The following is a 25326-nucleotide window of genomic DNA, read 5'->3' as shown; positions in this document are numbered from 1 at the left end:
CAAATACGGATACTTTGAAACTGCAGATACACACAAATACGGATACTTTGAAACTGCAGATACACACAAATACGGATACTTTGAAACTGCAGATACACACAAATACGGATACTTTGAAACTGCAGATACACACAAATACGGATACTTTGAAACTGCAGATACACACAGATACGGTTACTTTCACACTGCAGATACACACAGATATGGATACTTTCACAATGCAGATACACACAGATACGGATACTTTCACACTGCAGATACACACAGATATTCATTCATATGGATACTTTCACACTGCAGATACACACAGATATTCATTAATATGGATACTTTCACACTGCAGATACACACAGATATGGATACTTTCACACTGCAGATACGAATACTTTCACTCTGCATTTACACACAGAGTTGGATACTTTCACACTACACACATACTAGGGCTGGGCAGATATGACTCTAAATGAAGTATCAAGATTATTTGAAACTTTTCCCCGATTAATATTACCGATAACGATAATTAAAAAATATAATGAAATGCTTGTGAACTAGCAGATTGCCTATTTTCACAATTTTTGCATGCTACCCTGTATAATACAGGTTTAAGAGGGTAATTATGGTCGATTATGAAGAATCCATTGATTGTTTTCGAGTCGATTCATTTACTAAAATATATTTAAAAAACTTGCTTGTTGATTACTTTGGTTATAAGTGGGTTATTGGTTCTAAATATCGGTTTAATATATTTTCGATTAATTGCCCAGCCCGACTATAGCTACAGTACATACAGATACTTTCATATTACACATACATACAGAAAGGGCTTCTACTGTATATAGCAGTGGTTCTCAAACATGTTCATGTCCCGGACCTCACTTTGAGAACCGCTGCTATATACTGCACAGTAGCACCTCAACCAACCCAAAGACCCACTGAAAAAACAAAGTGTCTGTGAGTGTAGTATAATTACACAGTCTGGTTACAACAGATATCTGTTCTGTTAATGTTGTTGGTGAATCAACTGTGTTATGAGAGAAATAATTGCGGCAGCTATATCGCTGGGGGGGCAGACACCTTGTCCAAAAACATTCCTTTTTGATGATCATTTTAAAAACGCTTTAAAATTGTGAAAATAGCCGTGAAAATATGGCGGTGTCACATGGCAAAGTGAACTTGTATATACGGATGTTTTTTTCATGCCATCTTCACAATGTTTTAAAGTGTTGGAAGTGTTGAAGATTTTCACCTATAATAACATGCGCTCAAAATAGGAATGCCAGGTTGAAAGTGGTTAAATGTACAGTAATGGCAGTGTGTTATCGTAAAGTCACACAATTCAGCGAGACAGTGAAGGGAGAATGACAGATATAGCGAAGGGATTGCAAGAGAAATGAGGGTAGAGGTACGCTATGGTGTAAGAGAGGAGGTGAAAGATAGACACCAGATAAAAGAAGAGTGATGCAAGGACACCACAGGGGGGCACAGCGTTAAACACACACAACAGTTGGTGGTAAAATGAAAAAAAAGGCAGATAAAATTCCAGTTACTCCAAACCCCCTCCCACCCGCCTCCTCAATGTATCACTTGATGTACGAGCCCAGATCTCTATCTACAAGATGAGTGGTTCCATACCGCCGTTACTCAACCTGTGGTCCGCGGACCACTAGTGGTCCATGGCGTAATTACAGGTGGTCAACGGGAAAATGTTTTAAAAAGGCTCAATATGTATTAAAGTACATTTGTTAAATGTATAAAAAATATGATTGAATAGTGTGGGCAAAAAAAAAGCTTGAAATTACATTTTGACTGTTAAAGGCTTGATAGTTGATACATGTATATTTATTTACACCAAAATTAGCCGATCTACAAGCTCACAATGCGTCACAGTGCGATATACCGTATAGTTGTGGGGGGGGGTGAGCTGGGGTGGTCCTTGAGGATTGACGGGGAAATATGCTAAAGATCCAGATCTCCAAAGAAATACAAGGTTGAGAACCACTGCCCTTCATGCTAACCTCCTTTTTACGTGCGGCGAGGGTTCCGTGCAGCTTCTCCGGCCGCAGGTATTCCGTGTCGGTGAACACGGAGAAGTGGACGTCCAAGGTCTTCTCCCCCGTGTCCGCGATGCTGAAAATGTTCACGCTCCCCGGTCTGACGGACAGGGATTCAGCCAGGAAATCCCACAGGGTCTCGAGTCGACTCTTCCCCCGGACGTGCGAGTCGATAAACTCCCTGGCCGTGATGCCTGCGGGAGATAAAGAGGGGGGGGGAGAGGGTGCAGGCAGTCAGTGACAGCTAAGGAGTTGATCAAAGGCTGCTCGGTTACGGATTCTGTTGGCCTATCATCATCTGCGCTCATTGATCCTCATTGTTCCTGGCTGATTCTGTCCGTGAGGTGAACGAGTCATGAGACATTTAAACAGTGGTGGGAAGTAACTAAAGTGCATTTACTCAAGTACTGTACCCAAGTGCAATTTACTTTACTTGTGTATTTCCATTTTTGGATACTTTTTTCTCTGCTACAATCATTTTTGAAAACTTTAGTTACACTGCAGATTTAGATTTATCATTACAACACATACATTAACCACTTGAAAATTGCTGATCTGCCAGGCTCATAATCGCGAGGCATGGTGAGGCGTTATGAGCTTGTAGATCTGAAAGGGACATTCTGCACTGTATGCATATTTTGAGGCCAATACCTTTCTACTTTTACTCAAGTAAAATAAAATAAAAATGCTTTACTTGTAACAGAGTATTTCTATCTTGTGGTATTGCTACTTTTACTTATACTGTTAGGTATAAAAGGAAAAAAAAGAGTACCACCAACTGTCATGAGACATACTAAAAAGGATCTTTCATTTTCCTGCCGAGAACAATTTTGCATCTGACGTGTGAAAGATTTTCATGACCTCGTAATCAATCAGATTTGTGGTGCCACCCTCCAATAAATATCCTGAAGGTTGGAGAAAGGCATCTTTAATCTCCACAAGGGACCGGCTTAGAGTCAGAGGTAGCCGTAATAGCCTTCAACTCCAGCCTTTTAAATGTCAAGGGCCTGAACGTGACACCTCCAAATTGACCTTTACTGGGACTTTTTCCAAGAGAGAGAGATGTAAAACTTGAGGCAACCAATATAAACTTTACAGTTTTAAAAGAGGTGAAGAATACCAAAAGACAATATTATCACCAATGAGGAAATTGTCGCCTTGACAATGACTCGAAGTGCTAGATAAAGCGAGCATAAAAGATTTCTCCCGAAAGCCTATCATTTCAGCCTTGAACGGGTTTGACAGGCCGATAATCATCCAATGACTAAGTATCAATTAATTCAACGGGTGTGACAGATGCTGTTGTCTCTCTGTATCAGCCGCCGGAAGACAGAGACGCCATAAAGCCTGAGTTATAGTTGTGCGCGGGCGTTGCGTACCAGAAATAGAATCTACAAGACCTCAAGTTGTGCAGCTTGCATTGTAGATCTGTTAGTTGCAGTGTGTAACACCCGCTCGCAACTTTAAACGTTGGCTTAACAACAGTGCAAGATGAATGCTCACTGTGGGTGGACAGACAGACAACTGTAACATGGGAAATCAAATGGAAAAAAAGTAATTATGTTTTATAGCGTTTCAGACAGCCAGAAGCAGAGGGCCGCTCGGTGCATGGCTAAGTAGTCAAAACAACTATCGTCCAGCGGCCAAAAACCACAGACACATTGTCATGAAACACAGTTAATAAGCATATCGTCGCTGTTGGGCAGAGACCTTGTCTCTCCTTCCATATTTCAACTTTTTATGTTTTTTTTCCTCAACCCATTAAAACCTGAGGCCGATTCTACAAACGCCTCCTAAATCAATGGTTCTCAAACTTTGTTGTGCCAAGGACCCCCAAAATGATATGTATTATGGCCGCAGACCACCCCCCCATCTGGAAATGTTTTGTGCCAGGGATCCCCAGAAGAGAAGATTTGCGTAATTTTCTTTTTTTACATTTTCAAGATTTTTCAAAAATGTAAAAAAAATAGCAGCTATTAATAATAGCATAGCACGAAAAATAATAGCACGAAGAGTGTCACGCGTAAGTAGCAAAATTTGCTGATCTACAAGATCCCAACACGAGGTGTTGTGAGCTTGTAGATCAGCTATTCTTGCTATTTTGGAAACATTTTGAAAGTGAAAGTGAGTCTGTGGTGTAAGGCACTGTTTCCCAAACAGTGGGTTGGGACCCATGGTTGTGTCGTGGACCAATTATTGTTATTATTTATTGCCGATCTTTTTAGATCTGCAGAAGCCACAACGAGGACCCGGATATAAACAAGCGGCGTCTGGGCGATGGCCAAGGGTCCTGTCTAACGACTGGAACAATAACATTTCTACCACAATCCGCCATTGCAGAGAGATGGCCCGTCGACAATGGCTTGTTTTGACCACAAAAAAAAGTTTTTTTTTGGGGTGACGTCACATCCGTCCATTCCCTTTTAAAGGGTCCTAGGATCATTCCTAAGTTGCGTTAGAGCGCCCTCTTGTAGAATTTAAAAAACATGAACAAAATTACTATAGATGTTTATGGCACTCGACAGGTGTATTTGCAAAAACGTATATAGACGTTTTTGGCACCCATTGTGTTAAAAACAATCCAACAAATAAAATCAAAAAGATCTTCACTAGTTTGGGCAAACGTCTAATTTCTCATTTGGGTCTTCTTGAGCTAAAAAGCTTGGAAACCACTGGTCCAACGTGATCTAGTATGAGAGTGACGACACTATAGACTCCCATTGTAAGAATGGAATGCGGAAATGCTCTGTCTATTTCAATGAGGAAGTTCTAATGAATCTAATGAACTACAGCCCATAGCAGCCCGCTTTGCGGCGAGATCAAAGTGTGACGGAACTCTCTCTCTATGCGTCTGCACTGGTCTAAGCAGGTATGAATATTTCACCAATGAAATGAAATTAACAAGAGCTCATGACTAAAATAATAACTACACTTGGATTCCAATTCCTGAAAATGTCTTCCGACAGCGGTGATATACAGTATACAATATGTACAGTATGTGTCACAATAGTACGCACACACTCACACACAGGCACCCGCATTCAACTGCACACACAGTACTTGTTGTTTGTCGTGTCTTGTGTTTGATTACTACTGTACAGTATGTTTAACTTACTACTTATTATTTTAGGTGAGAACCTTGTATAAGCTCTACATGGCTTTCCTTTCTCACCTGCACTTATTTCTGTGTCTTTTAATAATTGTTACCTTATTATGTACTGTTTTTTATTGTGCGAATAAATACACCAAAACCAAAACAAATAGTACCAGTGAAACGCAGTGAGCCTGAGGACAGGATGGCCTTCTCCTCCAGCTCTCGGACGTGAACTCGGACCCCCGAGATCACGTCGGGCCACACCCCATCAGACACGCCCACCCTCAACCAGTAGCTGCCCACCGGGGTGTTCTGACGAATGGTGAGCGCTCCAGAGCTCTGGTTCAGACTGAAGTACCTGCAGAGAGAGAGATGTAGAGAGAGAGAGAGAGAGATGTAGAGAGAGAGAGAGAGAGAGATGTAGAGAGAGAGAGAGAGAGAGAGAGAGAGAGACAGAGAGAGAGAGAGAGAGAGAGACAGACAGACAGACAGACAGACAGACAGACAGACAGAGAGGGGGGGGGGTGTAAGTGGCAGCTTCAACGGAAGAAAAGCAAAAGCAACAGCATTCATTTTTTAGCTTCTGTTCAAAGAAGAAACAACATGACAGATGGTAGACAAGAGAAAATTAGTGAGAGGTACCAAGTGTTCTTCTCAAAGGAACTGTTGAAGTAAATTATATATATAATACATATATATATATATATATATATATAAAACTAAAAGAAGAAAACCTTCCGCACAACTCCAGGACCTCAGGTGCACATATATATATATATTACATTACATTACATTACATTACAGTCATTTAGCAGACGCTTTTATCCAAAGCGACTTACAATAAGTGTATTCAACATAGGTAGGGAACGAAAACTACTAATCACCAGAAGTTTTAAGTACATTTCCTGCAAAAACAAGCAACCAAGAGTATACCTAGCGCTAAGGTAAAAGTGCAATATATCAGCTACCTACTTTCTTAAACAGATGAGACAAAAATGGCAAAATCAAATGAGCACGAGCTAAAACAAATAAGTGTATCGACTAAACAAGATCCAATAAAACAATACAAAAATAAAACAAGAGTTCGTACAACTAGTTAACAACAAGTAGGCCAGGCAAAGAGGAAGGATAGTGTTTCCTGAAGAGGTGGGTTTTCAGCCTGCGGCGACATATATACATATACATATACATATATATATATATATATATATATATATATATATATATATATATATATATATATATATATATATATATATATATATACATAAATATAGTTAGAGGAAAGGAGAAAAGAGAACAATTCCAACGACTCTGTGGACACTTCTGTGGCTCCAACAAAAGGGCTCGATAGTTGTCATAGTAACTGTCAGAACTTGTGATATGAATAAAACAAATATGCAATTGGCATAGCTAATCTGATCCTGAGTGTGTGAATACTGAGCGGGCTTGACGCGAGGGTCCCTGGCTGCCTGGCAGACCCTCTCTCAGCCTCTCGCTGCGTCGGCACGGACACTTTCATGGCCGGAACCGCAGCGTGCACGCTGCAGATTGCTCCGTCTGTTTGAATTCTGATTTCAATCTCCCGATAAGCGGCCGCGCAGTGATTAAATTTCCCCCAGAAAGTGTTCTGCTTGTCACAGGCCTGGGACTTTTAGACTCGACGACCTGACGATGGAGCTTGTCAACGGTCGTCGTCTGGGATGGAGCGATATCAGCTGAATGACCTGCAGTCTTTTCTGCAGCACAAATACAATATATAGCTTCACTCCTCCATCAGTGGTTAATGATTTTGTATAGACCAGGTTAGAATGTTTGTAAACAAACATGTAGACCAGAATTTCCAGTTAGAATGTCTATGGATATCTTGATGATATGACAAAAAGTGTCCATAACATTATCTACTGTATGTCTAGTTTGTCAACCTGTGAAACAAAATAATATATTTGTAATAGTCAATGGCAATATCATAAGTGTCCTGTTCTTCCAGAATATATGGTTAACGAATAATACTACACCATATGATAATAATACCTGCCGGCATTATTTAACCAAAAATGGATTTTTCGGTTGTGGTGATCCGATGATGATTTGGTCTATTGCAGGGGTCTTCAACAAGGGGTCCGGGACCCCTAGGGGGTCCTCAGAGTTACTACAGGGGGGCCTCTAAATCTTTGCGTGATAAGAACATGTTGTTGTTATTTCATTTAAAAAAAATAGCCAATTGAACACTAGCATCCCTATTCTGTGGGGAAAATGATAGACGAAAATAGCCGATCTAGTGCGAGGCGTGAGCTTGTAGATCGGCTATTCCAGCAAAGAGGTTTAGTCTAGAGGGAAAAAGGAGCAGACCAAGTACAGAGCCCAAGATCAAGTTTACAAATATTGAGGGTTTAAGTGGTTAAATACACATTAACATGAATCCAACATAAAAAGAGAAAAGATAAGTCAGCAAACCAAAAAACATTAAACACTGATGATAGTGCTGTCAAACAAGTCTGCGAAGCTATCTATGAAATCTACGAAAAAGTTTAATCTGCAACAAATTTTATACAATATATAGTGGGGGTCCCTGCTTCATCTCTCTCTCAGCTAAGGGGTCCTTGGCCTGAAAAACATTGAAGATACCTGGTCTATTGTATCATTGCATGCATTTTGTATAGAATTACTCCATGTTTGTATGTTATTTTCTCGTTTGTGTTTTCGTGAGTAGTCCATATGGCTTTTAATGTTCGTATTTAAATGTATTTTTACCCACAAACAACTATAGGAAAACTGTTTCAGTGGGCCAGTGCGACCTTTTATAATTTATTCATTGTGTTTTCATTTCTATCATCTGCTGCTGGCATGAACCACAGAGAAATTGTTCCTCTTCCAACTCACTCTCTCATCTTTCCAACTGCCCAAAGGAATGACTTTATACGTACAGTGGCAGGGGGCAGGTTTTACTCTTGGAAATAACTTATCATTGTGCAACAGGTTTATTGAGTTATAGCATAACTCCTTCTCGTACTGAACTTCAAGGTGACCTGACGTCCTGAAAAACATTGGGACAGTCCCAAAATATGAGCAGCTGTCCCTAAAGCTTAATTTATGCTCTGTTGTACGACTGTGCCTCACACCAAAAACAGCATACAGTATCAACAAGCTCACAACGTGTAGTATCTGCAACGCGTTTTGAGCTTGTAGATCGGCTATTTCCTGCCTGCATAAAGGCCGTACGACGAAGTAGAGTATAGATCGGGCATGGTTGTTGCAGGGTTAATTGTAATCACACCTGGCAATGTGTGACTACATAAGGTGCTCCGTGAAGTGTGTTTAGTGCTGAATGCCATCCCACCAGGTACAGTGAATGTGGTCCATGTGAAACTCGTGGAAAGTGGAGATATTTGACTAAATACACGCTTTCTTACTACTGTACATGACAAGAGATGAACGCCTGTCACTGACTAATTAATTATTGCTTGACTACACAGAGCATGACAAATTAGAATGTTGCGGGTGAATCGCCCGCAGGAATTTCAATGAGTGTTCTATGGCTGTATAATCCGATACATACAATGTATGGAATATCAGCCATTCTAGAGCTACAGGCGTGTGTGCTCTTTTCCCCATTTTATGCCTCATCTGCTCGCCAGAGGCTTTAAGTTGTCCGTCCATTCGTCCATTCGTCCGCCCTCCCGTCCGTCCATACCGACATTTGATTAACTTCCCGTCCGTCTGTGCATCTGTAGAATACAGTACTGTCTGTCTGTCTGTCTGTCCCAACATTGTGAATGCGATATCTCAGGAACGCCTTGAGGGAATTTCGTGACATTTGGCACAAACGTCCGCCTGAACTTAAGGATGCACTGATTAGGTGTAGGTGTCGTGGGTGCGGTCAAAGGTCATTACATTCCTTCACCACATATCCTACTATAAAATGAGCAAAACTCTTGTCAGTCTGTCTGTCTTCCTCAGTGGCTTTACCAAACGGTCTAAACTTGCATACTGGCATTATTACCCATTGCCATATGCAGAGAGTGAGGAAGCTGTTTAACTTTTCCCATATTTAAGCGGTTTATTTGCATTTTCGCCACGGGCAATAGGATCTGTAATCGCGGGCTCTGTCCCATAGCCCAGACAGATGGTGGGTGGAGGGGGGGGGTGACTCCTGGGAGCAGTGCCAGGGTTAATTGAACGGCAGGTATTTCCCATTGTCTAATTGTGCTCTCCTCTTCACGAACATATACACACACACAATGCCAGCAGAGAAGAGAGAGAGAGAGAGAGAGAGAGAGAGAGAGAGAGAGAGAGAGAGAGAGAGAGAGAGAGAGAGAGAGAGAGAGAGAGGGCTCAACATGCCTGAAGGTCTTTGATTTAAACGTATGGCAAGCAGTAGACCCATGAAGGCTATTGTTATTCATATACATGGGTGTATAGTCAATAAAGGGCAGAGCTTTAATTACAAAACGGTCTCATCAATTTGGCATGCTACAGTGACATAACGTATGTAAGAGGGTGGGGGGCGGCTCCAAGGAAAAAGGCTGGGAACCACTGATTTATACAGACAGTATGTGGCCCATTGCATTTCCCACCTTCATGAGGGTATGGGTGCGTACTTTCCCAGGTATGGACTAGTGCTATTATGAGTCTGGACTAGCCTCATTCCCAGCCTTTTCTCATCTCTGAGGAGAAAAGCCTGGTTATCAGAGCATTTAGTTTAACTCGGTTCCACAGATAATATATTGTGAAAATAGCCGATCTACAAGCTCACAACGCCTCTCAACTATTTTCACAATATTTTATATTATTGTTTGACCAGTTTTTATAGTTTGTTGATTACTTTTGATGCAGTAATGGTCTTTTTTCTTAAAAATGTTTTGGTCACTTTACTGTCATCTGGGGACCCCCTCAAAATCATGTGGGGACCCCCTTGAGGTCCCGACCCAAAGGTTGAGAACCACTGGCCTAGTGTAGATGAAGATAGTGGGAGTTGCAGTCGTGAGGACGGAGGGAAGTGCCGATAGTCACAGAGAAGATGACAGACAGATGTGACTGGCACCACACTTATGTGAATAAAAAAACTAAATAATAGCAATACTTTTAGCCTAACATTTAGCCAACACTTACAGTACAACACCACAGTCACTATGTTTATTTTTTCCTGGTGCCAGGCAGTTGACATTTGACTTAATGAATGCAAATTTAATAGTTTTGACTTTCATGTGGTGTTCAACGGGAGCCGAGTTCACCAGCATGCGCTCACCCAGGCACAGCTGCATGACTCTGTTTACACAGGAAATGTTTAAAATATTTAAGTTTCAGCGAAAATGCGGTGTTTTGGAAGTAATGAGATCATGGACACTTGGATTACTCTGTGAGAGTTGCTTTGGAGTTTTATAAACAAAATTCTGATAAAGGTTTGCTGCTTTCTTCAGTTCATCAGGTATTCTCTTTGTTTTTGTCTTCTTCATTCACCATGAAGGAATGCTACGAAAACAAAAATGTTCCATGAACTCAAGGCTTCACAGAGTGAGTAATTGATCGAAAGAAAAGCCATTTGGGGGGGGGGGGGGGGGGTGAAGTATTCATTTATGCGTGGCTGTGGGTTTTTATAAATATTTGACCAATGAAAAGTTTAACAAACAAACAAACAATAACTACATAACATTGGACCCATTAACGGTTTTGGACATAGAAAACATCGTACACTCTGAGACTTGCTTGCTGCATGCTTTTAAGCCAGTGCCTCCCAAACTTTTTAATTTCAAGGACTCCACTTTGAGAACCAGTGATGTAAACAAGGAAGTAGTCTCTACGGTAACAGAGCTTACTTTGTCTTCCATAGCCAAAAAAAATTAAATCAGCTTTTATGTAATTTTGATGTCACTTTCGACATGCCACGCGTCGTTTGACACTTGTTACTCAAAGCATACATTGACCTTAAAAACCCATTTTAGATTTTAGTGTTGGCTATTCAAAAATAGCAGATATACAAGCTCACAGCGCGTCACTTAGTGCCGTGCTGCGAGCTTGTACATCTGCTATTTTTGAACATTTAGGAAAAATCTTCAAAGTGTGAGATTTAGAAGGCATTTGTAGAATCGGCCTCAGGTCTTAATGGGTCAAGGAGTGCTGATATCTTTGCATAGCAGAGCGTTCCTACTTGGATGCGCGAGTCTCCAAGGTATAGGTCTTGTTGTCCCAGTCGTCAGGATCAGGGGCGTACACCGTCCCCAGTGCAGCAGTGGCCAGCCGTCCTGTTCAAGGTTAAACACACACACACACACACACACACACACACACACACACACACACACACACACACACACACACACACACACACACACACACACACACACACACACACACACACACACACACACACACACACACACACACACACACACACACACATGTTTGTATTTCTATACACATTTTAGGACAGCATTTAAAATTGTTGAAAATAGCATCACCACACATCTAAGTATACGATAGGGAAAACTGTAACCCCAACCCCTAAACCTAACCTCTAAATGTCTAATCCCAACCCTATACCCAGCCTGAATATCTTCCTTCCTAACCCCCCAAATCATACTTAACCTTAAAAACAACAATTTCTCTGATTGAGGACCAGCAAAATGGTCCTCACAAAAGTCCATTTCTCTAATTCTACTATATAAAAAGGAGAAAACAGCGAGCACACAATAAATGTCCTTTTACCTCTCCAATGGATGCGTTTCAGTCCACCAACAGGTCTTCCTAACAGGTCTTCCCATACGCCGAGGAAGACCCGTTAGGTTGAAATGCGTCCGTTGCTCTGTCCGCGGAGAAGTAAATAAGACATTTATTGTGTGCTGACTGTTTTCTCAGTTTCATGATATTGTTGAACCGTGCAGCACCTTTGTTTAATCTGGAGTGTTGCGGGCATTCTGCTTTGCAGTGCTTTCTCTACTTCTACCGTACTTGTACGGACATTCGGCCCTCACAGGTACAGTATAGTAACACGTACGCACCCAAGAAAGACACATTCTTCCCGAACGAAATTCCGCTGATGGCAACATTTATCTTTCAGCCACTCTTATTTTTTTCCCTTATCTTGCATTCTCACGTTCTGTTCTAGTTATTACTGTACCTTGGTAACCGTTGGAGCCTCCCGCTGCCTGAGTGGAACAGACTCTCTGCTCCACTTCACAGAGCGTGGGGGCTTAAGGAAGTGGGCCTATCTCTGACTCTATGGATTATGTTATTATCGACCTACAGTGCCAGAATACGGCAGCTGGGTAAACAACAGCAGCCGGATGAGTCACGGTGCCGGTGTTTACCACAATTACCCAAAACTGCGCCGTGTGGCTCGACCGTGCAATCAAAAACACTAACGAGTCCAAAACACCTGACCGGCTTACCCTGAGGGTGATACACACGAACACACTTTTTTTTTTTTAAAGTCGTAAACAACCCATGGTGCTCGTTATAATGTTCTGTTCAGATTATCTTTTTTTAGGGGATAGGCAGGGTTGTTGGCAACTCTGCAGAGGGCTACGGAGAAGATCGCACACACAAGCATTAGCATAACAAAACTTTGATTCTTTATAATGGCGGAGGCCGATTATGAATTCGACACGATGCTGCTGCACAGGATGAAAACTTTTGCTCCCACAGCGATGCCATTAATCCCATAACACCCTCCCACCCCTCCCACCTCCCACGCCCTCGATCCTTCACGGTCTGTCAGCGGTGCAGAACCTCGTCGCAGAAAGAAAAGCAGACGGTGTGCAGTAATAATGCTGTGGTTTACCTGTGCAGTCACTATAGACCAATGGTTCCCAAACTGGAGGTCGGGACCCCCAGGGGGGTCCGCAAATGTTTTTGGGGGGTTCCCAGATGATTAGCTTAATGTGCAACATTGTTTTCTCACACAACAGTAAACAAACCAACATATAGTATAAGTCTATACAGGACTGCGCTGCGTTTCGAGCTTGTGGATCTGCTACTTTTGATCCTTTTGTGTGATACTGTAGTGTGATCAAGTAGGGCGTTAATTTACCGAAAAACACAAAAAGTTAGAATATGAAGATATGAGGTTTCTGCCCGACAGAAATTATTTCTTATTTTGTTTGATCAAACAACCTCAGCCTCACCTTTGCGGCTGTGGACATACACGTCTTTCTCCCCCGCCTGGTGAGCGTTATCGTTCTGGTCCCCGATGGTGACAGTGAGCGTGCTGGTCACCGTCATGGGCGGGCGGCCGCTGTCGGTGAGGACCAACGGCAGGTGGAACTCCCTCTGTCTCTCCCTGTCGAACCTCCTCAGGGCCGTGAGCGTGGCCGAGCCGTTCCCATGGTCACGCAGGTGGAAGTCTGCAAGGTTATTATTGTTAGCTAGAACTAACAAAATAGCCAAAACTAGAATAGAAAAAATATATAATGTTTATATAACTGGCATAAAAAAACGAGGCTTTAAAAAAAAACGATAACTCACTGAAACTGTATTGTGTGTTTACAAAGCTAACTAAAATTATACAGAAAATCTCCTTAGCGTTAATATTTGTCAACATTTAAGCCGCTTGCTGTCAAGAATTGACAGAAAATTGACAGAATTGATGTCAAGAATTGACAGCAAGCGGTGAAAGTGAAAATGTCTTAAAAGTAGTGAAAATGGCCGATCTACAAGCTCACAAAGCATCACTGATCTGATCAGCTATTTTCACTATTTCTCTGAGCTTGTTTCAATCTCGCCCCTGGCTACCCCATTCTATGATAAAAGTTTTTTGGTCTCTTGTTTGATCTCCTTTCCCACTTGCCCCCCCCCCCCTGTTCTTCTTCCAATTCTTTTCTTTTTTCTATAACGATACGATGGGAACTTTGCACAAAAACAAATTTCACCCACTTTTTTACTTCTGTAAACCTGTGATGTGACAATAAAGCTGATTCTGATGATAGTGCTGTCAAACAAGTCTATGAAGCCATCTATGAATTCTATGAAAAAGTTTAATCTGCAACACAATTTGATGTAGTGGGGGTCCCTGGTTCATCTATCTTTCAGCTAAGGGGTCCTTAGTATGAAAAAATATTGAAGACCACTGAACTAAACAAGCAAACCCGCTATAAAAATGAAGCATAACTAAAAATGGAAAACAAAAAACGAAAATTATATGAAAAAAAAAAGTACAAAAAAATCAGCGTAGCGATAGTTCATGTAGGCACGGAAGGCAGGAGGTTTATATGCTCACTCCCCGGACGCCACCCATTCATTCGCTAATAAGTTAATTAACACATACACCCACAAATCAGTCTGTCTCTCCACGTTCAACCTCTATTTATTCTCATTCGCTACAAGCTAACTCACACACGCCCTCATGGGCATCGCAGTCAGAGACGCGTTATTATGAATCCCACGCCGCGTCCTGGATTTAGACCCGCCTTACGTGTCTGATTGGCTCCCCGGCAGGCATAGTTTTACTGAGGTTAGGGTTAGGGTTAGGGTTAGGTTTAGGCATAGTCTTACTGAGGTTAGGGTTAGGGTTAGGGTTAGGTTTAGGCATAGTTTTACTGAGGTTAGGGTTAGGGTTAAGGTTAGGTATAGGCATAGTAGCAAAAACGAGAACTGTCAATCACAGCGACTACTGACCAATCACAGCGCCCGCTCAGCGGGTTTGCCACGACGCGGTGTGGGAATCATAATAACGCGTCAGAGACTTGTTCACTGTTCATTCAACATGCTTCGCAGTCTCAGCTGGTCGTACAGCTGTCAGTTTTCAAATTCCCTCCACCTCCCCGGCCTCCTCCCTGTGGCATTTAGTTCATATTGTTAATAGGATGATTCTGTGAATTGTACTGTGGTTCTATGGATTGTACTATGATATATGGTAGTTTATGCATTGAAGGTTCAATGTTAGGTTCATGTAATAACTGTATCTTATGCTCTGCTCTGGGGGGTTTGTGATTTCAGATCTGTGTCATGCTTACGCAGGTAATCTGTAATATCACATGAGCAGAGTCACACCGCCAAACCGAATGCAATATCATCGCAATAAATGGTAAATGGTTTATCATTGCAATAAATGGTAAATGGTTAATCCTGAGCTGAAGTGTCAAAATGAAATGAAAGGAACCTTGGGAGTGTGGTGGAGACAGTGCCAGGGAGAAGGGAGGCCCGTGCTCGGGGGAGTCTCTGTCCACCACGTGCAGCAAGGTGGAGGTCTGGTTGAGCCACACCACGTGGGGGGCGGGGCTGTTCTCCCACAGCACGGGGGAGTACGCAGCCTCCAGCTCCGGTCCGTTGTCGTTCACGTCCAGCAGCGGCAGGTGGAGCGTGACACTGCCGCTCAGGGCCGGGGAGCCGCGGTCCACAGCCACGATGACCAGCTCGTACCTGTAGGGTTGTTGAAAACCATCACCACATTTCAGTTGACGATTAACTGTCGTGCAAATTATTGCGATTAAAAATGTTATTGTGTTTTTGATATTGAACATTGGAACATATATAAATCATATATAATATTTTTTGCACAGGACAGACAAAATAACTTAAAGCGGCACTATTAGTTTTTTTTAAAGAATAAAACGTAATTTTGTCCAATAGAGTATGTTAATACAATAGAACTTAAACAATTGGGGTGGTTGTATTTCGTCTCCCTGCTCTCTTCTATTGAGACATTTAGATTGTGTCAAAGGTCATGTCTCACCTAGACATAGGATCTGATATGAATTTTGAACTGATGGTCAAGATTAAATGTATCCCCTGAGCAAGCAGGCAGGCTCTATTAGCTCAATGGTAAAAATGTCAGCACTTGCACAGGAAACTGGGTTCAAAGCCGGGGTAGAAGAGGAAATGTGCAGCTAAATATGCAAGGAAATGACTAACAATGACCAGTACCAATAAACAAAATAAATAATGTGCAAGGCCAAAACAGGCCTTGCATTTAAAAGTTTGACACTTTCAAAAATGTAAAAAAATAGGACAAACAAAATAAATAAATAGCGAAAGTATCCGATCTACAAGCTATTCGTCACAACGCTTCGCGATGCGGTGCGCAGCGTAGTGAGTTTGTAGATTGCCTATTTTTGCAATTTATACAAATGAATGGAAACAATTATGCAAAATAATTGCAATTTTCTCAGTAAATTGCGATCAGGCCATTAAGTAATAATTATGAGAGGCGTACTCGTACCCTGTCATGGTCTCGCGGTCGAGGGGCCTGGCGACCATTACCACGCCGGCTCGGTTGATGGCGAAGTGTCCGTAGGGGTCGGACTCGGGCGAGACGCTGTACAGGACGTCACCGTTCAGCCCCGCGTCCAAGTCGCTGGCCACCACCTGTAGGGGTGCAACAGTCAAACAAATGATTTTAATTGAATATTAAAAATAATCGATAATTGATTTTAATAAAAAACAATTGACTTCGGTGAATACATATTTTTTTCTTCTTTCAAATGTTTTTGAAAATAGCAAAAAAATGCCGATCTACAATCTCACAACACTTTGCAATGCGATGCGTTGTGAGCTTGTGAGCTGGTAGATCTGCTATTTGTGCTATTTTCGTGCAATGAAGAATTAAATAGGGATAATCAGACTAATCAATTTAGTTATTTATTTAAAAAAAGTCAATTAAAAAAAGTTCACAATGATTGTTTTTTTTTCTTCACATTTGCTAAAAAAAACAATTGCTAAGAAAATAATGGGCAACCACCTGGATGACACTGGTTCCCACAGCCACGTCCTCAGACAGAGCGGACAGCAGGTGGGAGGCGGGGGTGAAGACGGGGGCGTTGTCGTTGTCGTCCTCCACCAGCACCAGACAGTGGATGAGACTGGAGAAGTCAGAGTCCTCCACCCTGATGGTGAGGTTGAAGCGCTGCTCGCCCGCCTTCTCGTAGTCCAGCTTCTTCTTCAGCCTCAGGGTGGCGCTCTGCTCCGTCCGGTGCTTGGACATGTAGAACCTCTGCTCGGGGTCACCTGTAGGGGGTGCGGCGGTTAATCGGACTAATCTATGTAATCGATTATAACAAGCAATCGATTAATCGATAATCAATACTTCTATCTATATATACATTTCTAAACCCAAAACCCCCCAAAAAAACCTGCCACTGTGTGGGACTAAACACAAAAACAACATATCAATGTCACTAACAAGACACGCCACAACGTGCAGAATTACTACGCGCAGTCTGTAGGCCACTTCATACTGCTCAGCACACATCTGCCCCCTCGCAGCATAATTAATTGCGGCCAACACAAACTCACAACATTACAGTCGGCCATGTTGTTCCTTAGCGTCATCGCCGACCACCGCCCAACGAGACCCAAGTGAGGTCAGACAACACACTCCATATTTGGGCATAGCTCCATTGGGAACATCTCCTATTATGGCTTTATATAACCGCCCAACGAGACCCAAGTGAGGTCAGACAACACACTCCATATTTGGGCATAGCTCCATTGGGAACATCTCCTATTATGGCTTTATATATTATAGAGACCAACAAACACAAAGCACCGCGCAGCGGCTAGGGGGGAGGGGCGCGCAGCGCCCCGACCCTCTAGTTATTTACAAAATAATCGATCATAATCTGGCCTTATTTTGAGTGTGTCATTATGGGCAAAAGGTGTCAAGCTCGTAGCTTGTAGATCTACTATTTTCACTGTTCTTGCATGACCATGTTGTGCGATCAAGTTTGAAAGAATGCTTAAAGGGATAGTTCACCCCCAAAATGACTAAAATAATCTATCGATTAGTCACCCCATGGAGACTTGAATTCTTGGATACTTTTTTGTTTTTGTGGCATTGCGAAGCCAATAATTTGATGACCGGCAGCGGTTACGGTAGGAGACACAAAGAGTCTCTTTTGTCTCCTACTGGAACCACTGCCTACCGGTCCGCTGGTCATCAAATTATTGGTTAAGGAATGCGACAAAAACAAAAAAAAATCCATGAATTCAAGTCTCCATGGGGTGACTAATCGATAGAAAAAAGTATTTTTCTGGGTGAACTATCCCTTTAAATGGTTAATGTATTCGTTGATGTATAAAAAAATCCAAATCCAAAGACATTTTAATAAAAAAACACGCTTCACGATAATGTAATGGATTAAACAATCGGTGAGGAAATAAAGTACAGTGTCAGTCGTAGTCACCTGCCACCACAGTGAAGTCCAGCTGTCCGTACGCGCCGCTGTCCAGATCCACGGCGCTCAGCTCCAGGATGGGGGTGTCGGGGTCGTCGCTCTCGGACACGCGGGCCCCGCACCACTCCTCTCGAAACCTCGGCACGTGATCGTTGACGTCCGTCACCACGACCGTGGCGGTCGCCGTGCCCGTCATGCCCCCGCCGTCCTGGGCCTCCACGACCAGCCGGTGGCTCTCCGCCGCCTCCCGGTCCAGGCCCTCCGCCGCCACCGATATGGTGCCCGTGCTGGCGTCGATGTTGAACATTCCGACGTCGCCCCCCGCGTTGCGGGCGTTCTCGGTGATGCGGTAGGTGAGGATGGCGTTCTGGCCAACCGCCGCGTCGTCGCGGTCCACCGCTGTCAATTTACAATTTAGGCATTTAGCTCTCATCCAGAGCGACATAACAGTGTTTATTGGACTCTAGTTGATAAACAAGGCAAATCAATCACATCAATAGTGTGCAGAGAGAACCATGTAGGCCGGGCCTCAAAGAGACTAGGATACCAGGTAAACTATGAACATAGCATCAGTCTTAACATGGAACCTATAGGATACCAGGTCAACAATGAACCTAGCATCAATCTAAACATGGAACCTACAGTATATACCAGGTAAACAATTAACCTAGCATCAGTCTAAACATGGAACCTATAGGATACCAGCTAAACAATGAAACTAGGGTCTGTTTAGACAAAATCGAACTATATGATACCAGGCAATCAATGAACCTAGGAAAAGACTAAACATGGAACCATAGGATACTATGGAGTCAATTAACCTAGGATCTGTCTAAAATAACATGGAACTACTATAATACCAGGTGATCAATGAACCTAGCATCTGTCTAAACATGGAACTATAGGATACCAGGTGATCAATGAACCTACTGTAGCATCTGTCTAAACATGGAACTATACCAGGTAATCAATGAACCTAACAACTGCAGGCCTGTCACAATTCTTACATAATTTCACATATATTTTTTTCAAGTATAAAGTCATTTAATATGTCTGTTGTTTGCCCTGTGCAACTTTTGTTTACGAAGCCTAAAAGCCAAAAATAAATGTTTTATTCATAATGTTCAATGACAGAAACACAATTAAATCGTTAATTATTTCAGTGACAATTAATCGTCAAGCTAAATGTCATAACAGTGACAGCCCTAAGCATGGAAACGTGGAACTATAAGATACCAGCCAGGTAATCAATGAACCTAGCAAATGTCCTAATGACACACTACTGTACCTGTCATCTCCATGACGAAGGTCCCGGGAGGGGAGTCCTCGGCCACGCTGCCGTGGCACCCGTCCGGCGCGCAGGGGAAGGCGGGCGCGTTGTCGTTGATGTCCCACACGTTGATGATGACGTCGGTGAAGCCGGTGAGCCCGTCGCCCTCCTCGTCGGTGGCCATGACCACGAAGCGCCAGACGGCGCGCTCCTCGCGGTCCATGGTCCGCTGGGCGTACATCTCCCCGCTGATGTCGTTGATCATGAACTGGGACTCGGCGCCCTGGCCGTGAATGGAGTAGCGAATGGCACCCTGGTCGGCGTCTTTGTCCGGGTCGGTGGCGGTCACCTAGAGAGATGAAATCAAACCTCATCTTAGGGGGCCTGGTGGTCCCTGGACCACCAGGGGGTGTCCAAACTGATGCTTACGGGTCTGTAACTCAGAGGGTGTCCAGACCAGAGGGGTTCCACCCACGAATACAAGAACACTCGCCCCAAAACATGCTCGCTCGCCCCGGGTCAAATCCGGCGACCTCGGAACGGTCGCCACCAGGTATTCCTAAACGTAACCTCAGTAAAACTATGCCTAAACCTAACCTTAGTCCTAAACGTAACCTCAGTAAGACTATGCCTAAACCTAACCTTAGTCCTAAACGTAACCTCAGTAAAACAAATATAAGAATACAAGCACCGCTGGGGGCGTGCGATCTGCGGAAAAAAATTGGGGCGAGCCTTCCGGTTACCCCACCCACTATGGGGGTACAAAACGGACGGTTACAAGTCTGTAACTCTCTGAGAGTGTCCTGATGGAACCAAATGGACCTGTCAAGGGTCCATTTGGTTCCACCTGGACACTCTCAGAGTTAAATTGTCTACTGTGTAGATTGGAGTCCCAGTGTTTTAACATTTTATCAAATGGAGGTACGCATATCAAACTGGCGGTCCTTGAAATTAAAAAGGTTGAAAATCACGGATGTGGAACTATTAATCCACTCACATGGTAAAACACTGACACCATGCAACCCACATGGTAAGCACTGGAACTGCTTATCCAGACAGTAAATACTGGAACTATTTATTCACCCCCATGGTCAAATCCTCACTAAGGATTTTATGTTGCAGTTTAAAACATGGCCACAGGAAAAGCATTTTTCTTCTAGGACTGCAATCTTCACATGCATTTTTAATCAGGAAGCGCTGTGTCACTGTCTCTCTCTCTCTCTCTCTCTCTCTGACTCTCTCTCTCTCTCTCTCTCTCTCTCTCTCTCTCTCTCTCTCTCTCTCTCTCTCTCTCTCTCTCTCTCTCTCTCTCTCTCTCTCTCTCTCTCTCTCTCTCTCTCTCTCTCTCTCTCTCTCTCTCTCTCTCTCTCTCCAGACTGTTGACTCACACAATGTTCAAATGCTTCCATCATACAGTCGGTGCAAAGGAAGCAAGCGCTGAAAATTATTCAGGGGTAAAGCAAAGCAGAGCAGGGCAGAGCTTGTAGATCTGCTACTTTTGATGCTTTTGTGTGATGCTGTAGTGTGATCAAGTAGGGCAAAGTATGGAGATAGGAGGTTTCTGCCTGACAGCAACGTTATACCACTGTAAAATTATAGTTGTACTGTCAGTATACTTAGTTACAGTACAGTAATCAATGGTGCAGTAATATTTATAGTGAAGGGACATTATTCATTTCCACAAGAGAATACCAGCACTCAAGGAACTGTCCTTTAAAGGCACTTTTATTTATATATTTAAGTTGGCATGATATACTGCAGACTGCAGAGCAGACAGAACAACGTACGCGTTTCGGCGTCAAGCCTTCATCAGCGGTGTATCATTATTCATTTGCCTGTTGGGATATTGTGGTTATTGGCACGGCTCTGTATGTCTCTTGGCCCATCACACTGTGCAGCTGGCCGTTGTAATAAACCGCATGTCACAAAATAACAATAAATAAACTGTAGCATCCATTTGTCCGACTAAATAGTAATAATAACGTTTAATTATAAAGACAACACAGCACTTGTTGGCTGTTTTCATATCCATATTCTCAATTAGGGCGAGGTGTCCATATATATAATGTTTTTTTCCCTCAATACTGGGCACCTCATCTTGCTTTATGATTTGCATAATCACCACTCAGCACATTACTTTCCCCTACCTATTAAACTCTTAAGCATTATAGCTAAGTTGTTCTTTTCCTGAACCTCCCAAATGAATATCGTTACCTTGTATCTCCATATTTCAGCTTTTTATGTTTCAATGCCGTACTTCATTGTACAGTGTCTCTTGCAAAAGTAGCGAAAATAGCAAATCTACAAGCTCACAACGTAGTCACATCAGTCACATGTAGACCTGCTATTTTTTCATTTTTTTTCCCTTCTTTTTTTTACAAGAAAGTGGTTAAGTCTGTCTGCGGGTTTTTATATATTTTGAACCAAAGAAAAGTATTAACAAGAGGGACTAAATATTAACTACATTTGGATTTATCAATTGGAATACACGTTTTTTTCCCTTCATGTTCTGTAAAGTAACGGCTTTGGACATACAAGGTTTCCGCCCGACAGCGGCGATATGCAGAATTGTATGCGTGTGTGTTCCAATAGCCCATTTCCTTCCATATGGCTTCTGATTGCATTCCAGGTGTCTTTAATTTGCTTCTAAATGTTGTTGAGAGTCCACGCTAAATCCACCACGGTGGCAGCGTAGCCTCGTAAAGCCTGTAAGTCTGGGGAAACCCTGGCACTCTGTAAAAGAAAGTGCGGATCTGGAATGACTACAATGCTGCAATGTGTTCCCTGTAACTGCAGAGATTAAAAAACACTTTGCTGAATTAACTTTACCGTATGAAAAACCAAGTAACTTCACAGGCAAGACTTTATTAGCCACTTAAGGCCCTACATACTTCATTGAGCAGGGTCCCCCAGGGGTCTATACTAGGTCTATAACCCTCTTGCTTTCCCTCTACACCAAATATCTTTGCCGAAAAAAGCTGATCTGCAAGCTCGCAATGTGTTACTGTACGTTGCGATACGTTGTGAGTCTGTAGATCAGCTTTTTCGTCCGTATGTTTGAGCAGGCCTCAACAGCTGCAGCTGATTGCAACAACAAGGATGCAACCAGTTACACTAATTCAAAGGCACCACTCTCTTCACACTGGGTGTGATTTTTAAAAGGCTCCCAACCCAATTTAAATATAATTGCCGGTCCCTGAATGCAATAGAAGAGAAGATTAATTACACATAAGCCTAAAGCAGATCCATGTAAAAAAAATACTAAACTACAAAGCCAACTCACTTGTAGCACAAACACAGGCGACCCGTCCAGCTCCTCTGTGACCGAGCCATAATACTCATTCATGGAGAACACGGGCGCTTCATCGTTCTTGTTCACCACGTTGACCACCACCGCCGCGTAGTCTTCCCACTTGCCGTCTGAGGCCAACACCAGGAGCTTGTACCTCTTCTGGCGTTCGTAGTCCAGCGGCTGGGCGATGAAGATAGTGCCCACCTCGGGCTCCATGTCAAAAACGCCGCCGGTGTTGCCAGACGTGATCTGGTAGCGCAGCTTAGCGTTGGCCCCTGGAGGTTGGTGCCGAGAAATAATGCATAATCAGAGAATGTGAATTTAATGATGTAAACAAATTTGCCTTATAGGGGTAATAAAGCTAGTGAAATGGAAACGGAAACTTGATTAGAGCGGCATTATGAGACTGTTAAGTAGCAACAGCGTTCCTCCAACTCCACAATACCACCTCCCTACATATTGAACCTATTCAGAGACTCAATGGCATTTTTTAGTTATTAAGAGCAGTACCTGTTGTTGTTCTCAAGGACACCCAAATGGCTATATGTACTGTATTTTGCCATGGACGTCCATTTGAAAAGATTTTGTGCCAAAGATTTGTCAACATTCTTTCAAAAATATGTCAAAGATATTTGGTGAATTTCGAATAGCCGAAAAATAAAATAGGGCTTAAGTGTTTAAACGGTTTATAAATGTTCCGGGTACCCCTGAAACTGCCTCCAGGACCCCACTTTGTAAGCCGGTGTTTCAGAGGAAGCCACACTGTATGAACAATATGAATCATTTATTATTAGGCCGATGGAATAAACCTCACTGGCTAAACTCACAGTAAGCCTGATATAAACATCCTAGAATGGTGTGCTGCATGGTGCAGAGTTACACAAGGGTATTAAACCTTACTTCTTCAAAGACCTCAGCCTTGGCTTTCATGTTCCCCCCTTCCATTTGATTACTTAATTAAATGGAAACGGTGTACCTTATCGCCGCAAAACTTAATCAGACGCTATACACTAATTAAACAAACAGTGAGAAACAGAGCAGAGGTGTAAAAAGCTGTAAAGCAGGTACTCTGCTACGTCCCTCTGGGGGAGGGGGGGGTCAACCTGTGGGCCAAGGCCCATTGGTGGGCAGCGAAGACTTCGCAAGTGGGCCCCCGAAGAATTAACAAAACACTAAGATTTTAATGATAATGTAACATTAAAAAGTGATACCAATAAATACTAGGGTAAGTGATATTTTTTTGGTTAAAACAAAAAGGTTTTGTTGAAAGGTTAAATCACTGTATTCTGATAGTAATCATTGCTATACAGTGTTTGCTCAGTAACAAGGGTCTCCCCATCTCTCCTTATCTCTGCAGCTCTTTAATAAATATTTTCCGATGTGTTGCTAATTTCAGCCAATCAGGAGAGAGTACCTATTTATCAGCTTCAATAGTTTTTATAGTGTCACAGTTCCAATGTTGTCTGCTCATTTCTTTGTGCCATCACTTCCAATTTCACTTGTTTAATGTGTATCCGGTTTGAGTTATCTCTCCTGATTGGATAAAAGTGGTATCCCGAACTGAAAATTCATTTTCTATTTAATAAAGAGCTGGAGAGACATGAAGACTCCTGTTATTGAACAAACACTCTATATACTGTAGCAATGAGTACTATCAGAATATAGAGCTATCTTGTCGAGGAGACTGGGTATTCATGGGTGTGGATCTGACCCACAACTTGTCTCCCCCATGATGAAGATGAGCGGGCCCGAGGTCCGCCAGACATGATTGCATCAGAACGGCCTACACCATAACTTCCTCTTATCAATGACTTGCTGTTTCTGACAATGTACTGTATGTTATGACCCAATGCTATGGTGTCAGCTGCAATGGAGGACTTTTGGGGAAGCAAGGCCATATTAGGTGTGTCGGATGTAATCAAATTGCATAAATACTAGGTATAATTCTGTTCGGGGGGTTGGTTGGAAGAGGAGCCTGGTGTGCGTATGAGGTGTTACATTGTTCCCCCGACTTACGATCGGGCGAGGGACATAGCCTTGTACGGAGCCCCCCCCCCCCCCCCCCCCCCCCACAGGAGCCCCCCCCCCCACAAGAGCCCCCCCCCCCCCCACAATATTCTATTGGGCTCTCTCCTTTTAGATCGTCTTGCTGACCAGACTGCAGACTGCGATTGGAGCGATATTGAATTTTGCTGTATTTGGCTAGAATCTTGGCATGCCCATAATCTAGTTAAATAAACAGAGAATTCTGTCAGCCCCTTAGCATTACCGATTGCTCAGTCACATTATCTTAGGTAGCTCATTGCATGGTAAGCATGGATATTTTCCAGATTTAACATTCAATCAAGAATTCGAGGCAAGCCCATATCTTGGTTGAATAATTGTCTGGGGATATGTTTTCTATGTCGGTGCCGGGCACCATAGATTGAGGACTATGGAGAAGAGCTTGGGGGTCTTTTACCAGAAATGTTACCTTTTCCTTTTTTTTACATTTTATACTATTGCGATAC

General features: G+C 42.8%; 1 protein-coding gene across 1 annotated transcript in view; it reads right to left on the bottom strand.

Moving 5' to 3' along the window:
* LOC311047275 (neural-cadherin-like) overlaps positions 1–25326 on the bottom strand; it is a gene marked incomplete at both ends in the record, with an annotated part of 231151 nt that overhangs the window by 58673 nt on the left and 147152 nt on the right. The window contains 10 exons of the mRNA XM_084059930.1: positions 2016–2245; positions 5319–5503; positions 11294–11387; positions 13269–13487; positions 15242–15501; positions 16301–16446; positions 16820–17085; positions 18264–18653; positions 19543–19873; positions 22808–23091. Of these exons, the coding sequence (XP_083916056.1) occupies positions 2016–2245; positions 5319–5503; positions 11294–11387; positions 13269–13487; positions 15242–15501; positions 16301–16446; positions 16820–17085; positions 18264–18653; positions 19543–19873; positions 22808–23091 (2405 nt within the window). The remainder of the gene's footprint in view (positions 1–2015; positions 2246–5318; positions 5504–11293; positions 11388–13268; positions 13488–15241; positions 15502–16300; positions 16447–16819; positions 17086–18263; positions 18654–19542; positions 19874–22807; positions 23092–25326) is intronic.

This window comes from Gymnoscopelus microlampas (assembly GCF_963454915.1).
Source record: "Gymnoscopelus microlampas genome assembly, chromosome: 6".
Lineage (NCBI taxonomy): Eukaryota > Metazoa > Chordata > Actinopteri > Myctophiformes > Myctophidae > Gymnoscopelus > Gymnoscopelus microlampas.
The sequence above is the reverse complement of the archived record's forward strand: the minus strand, read 5'-3'. Positions and strand labels throughout refer to the sequence as shown.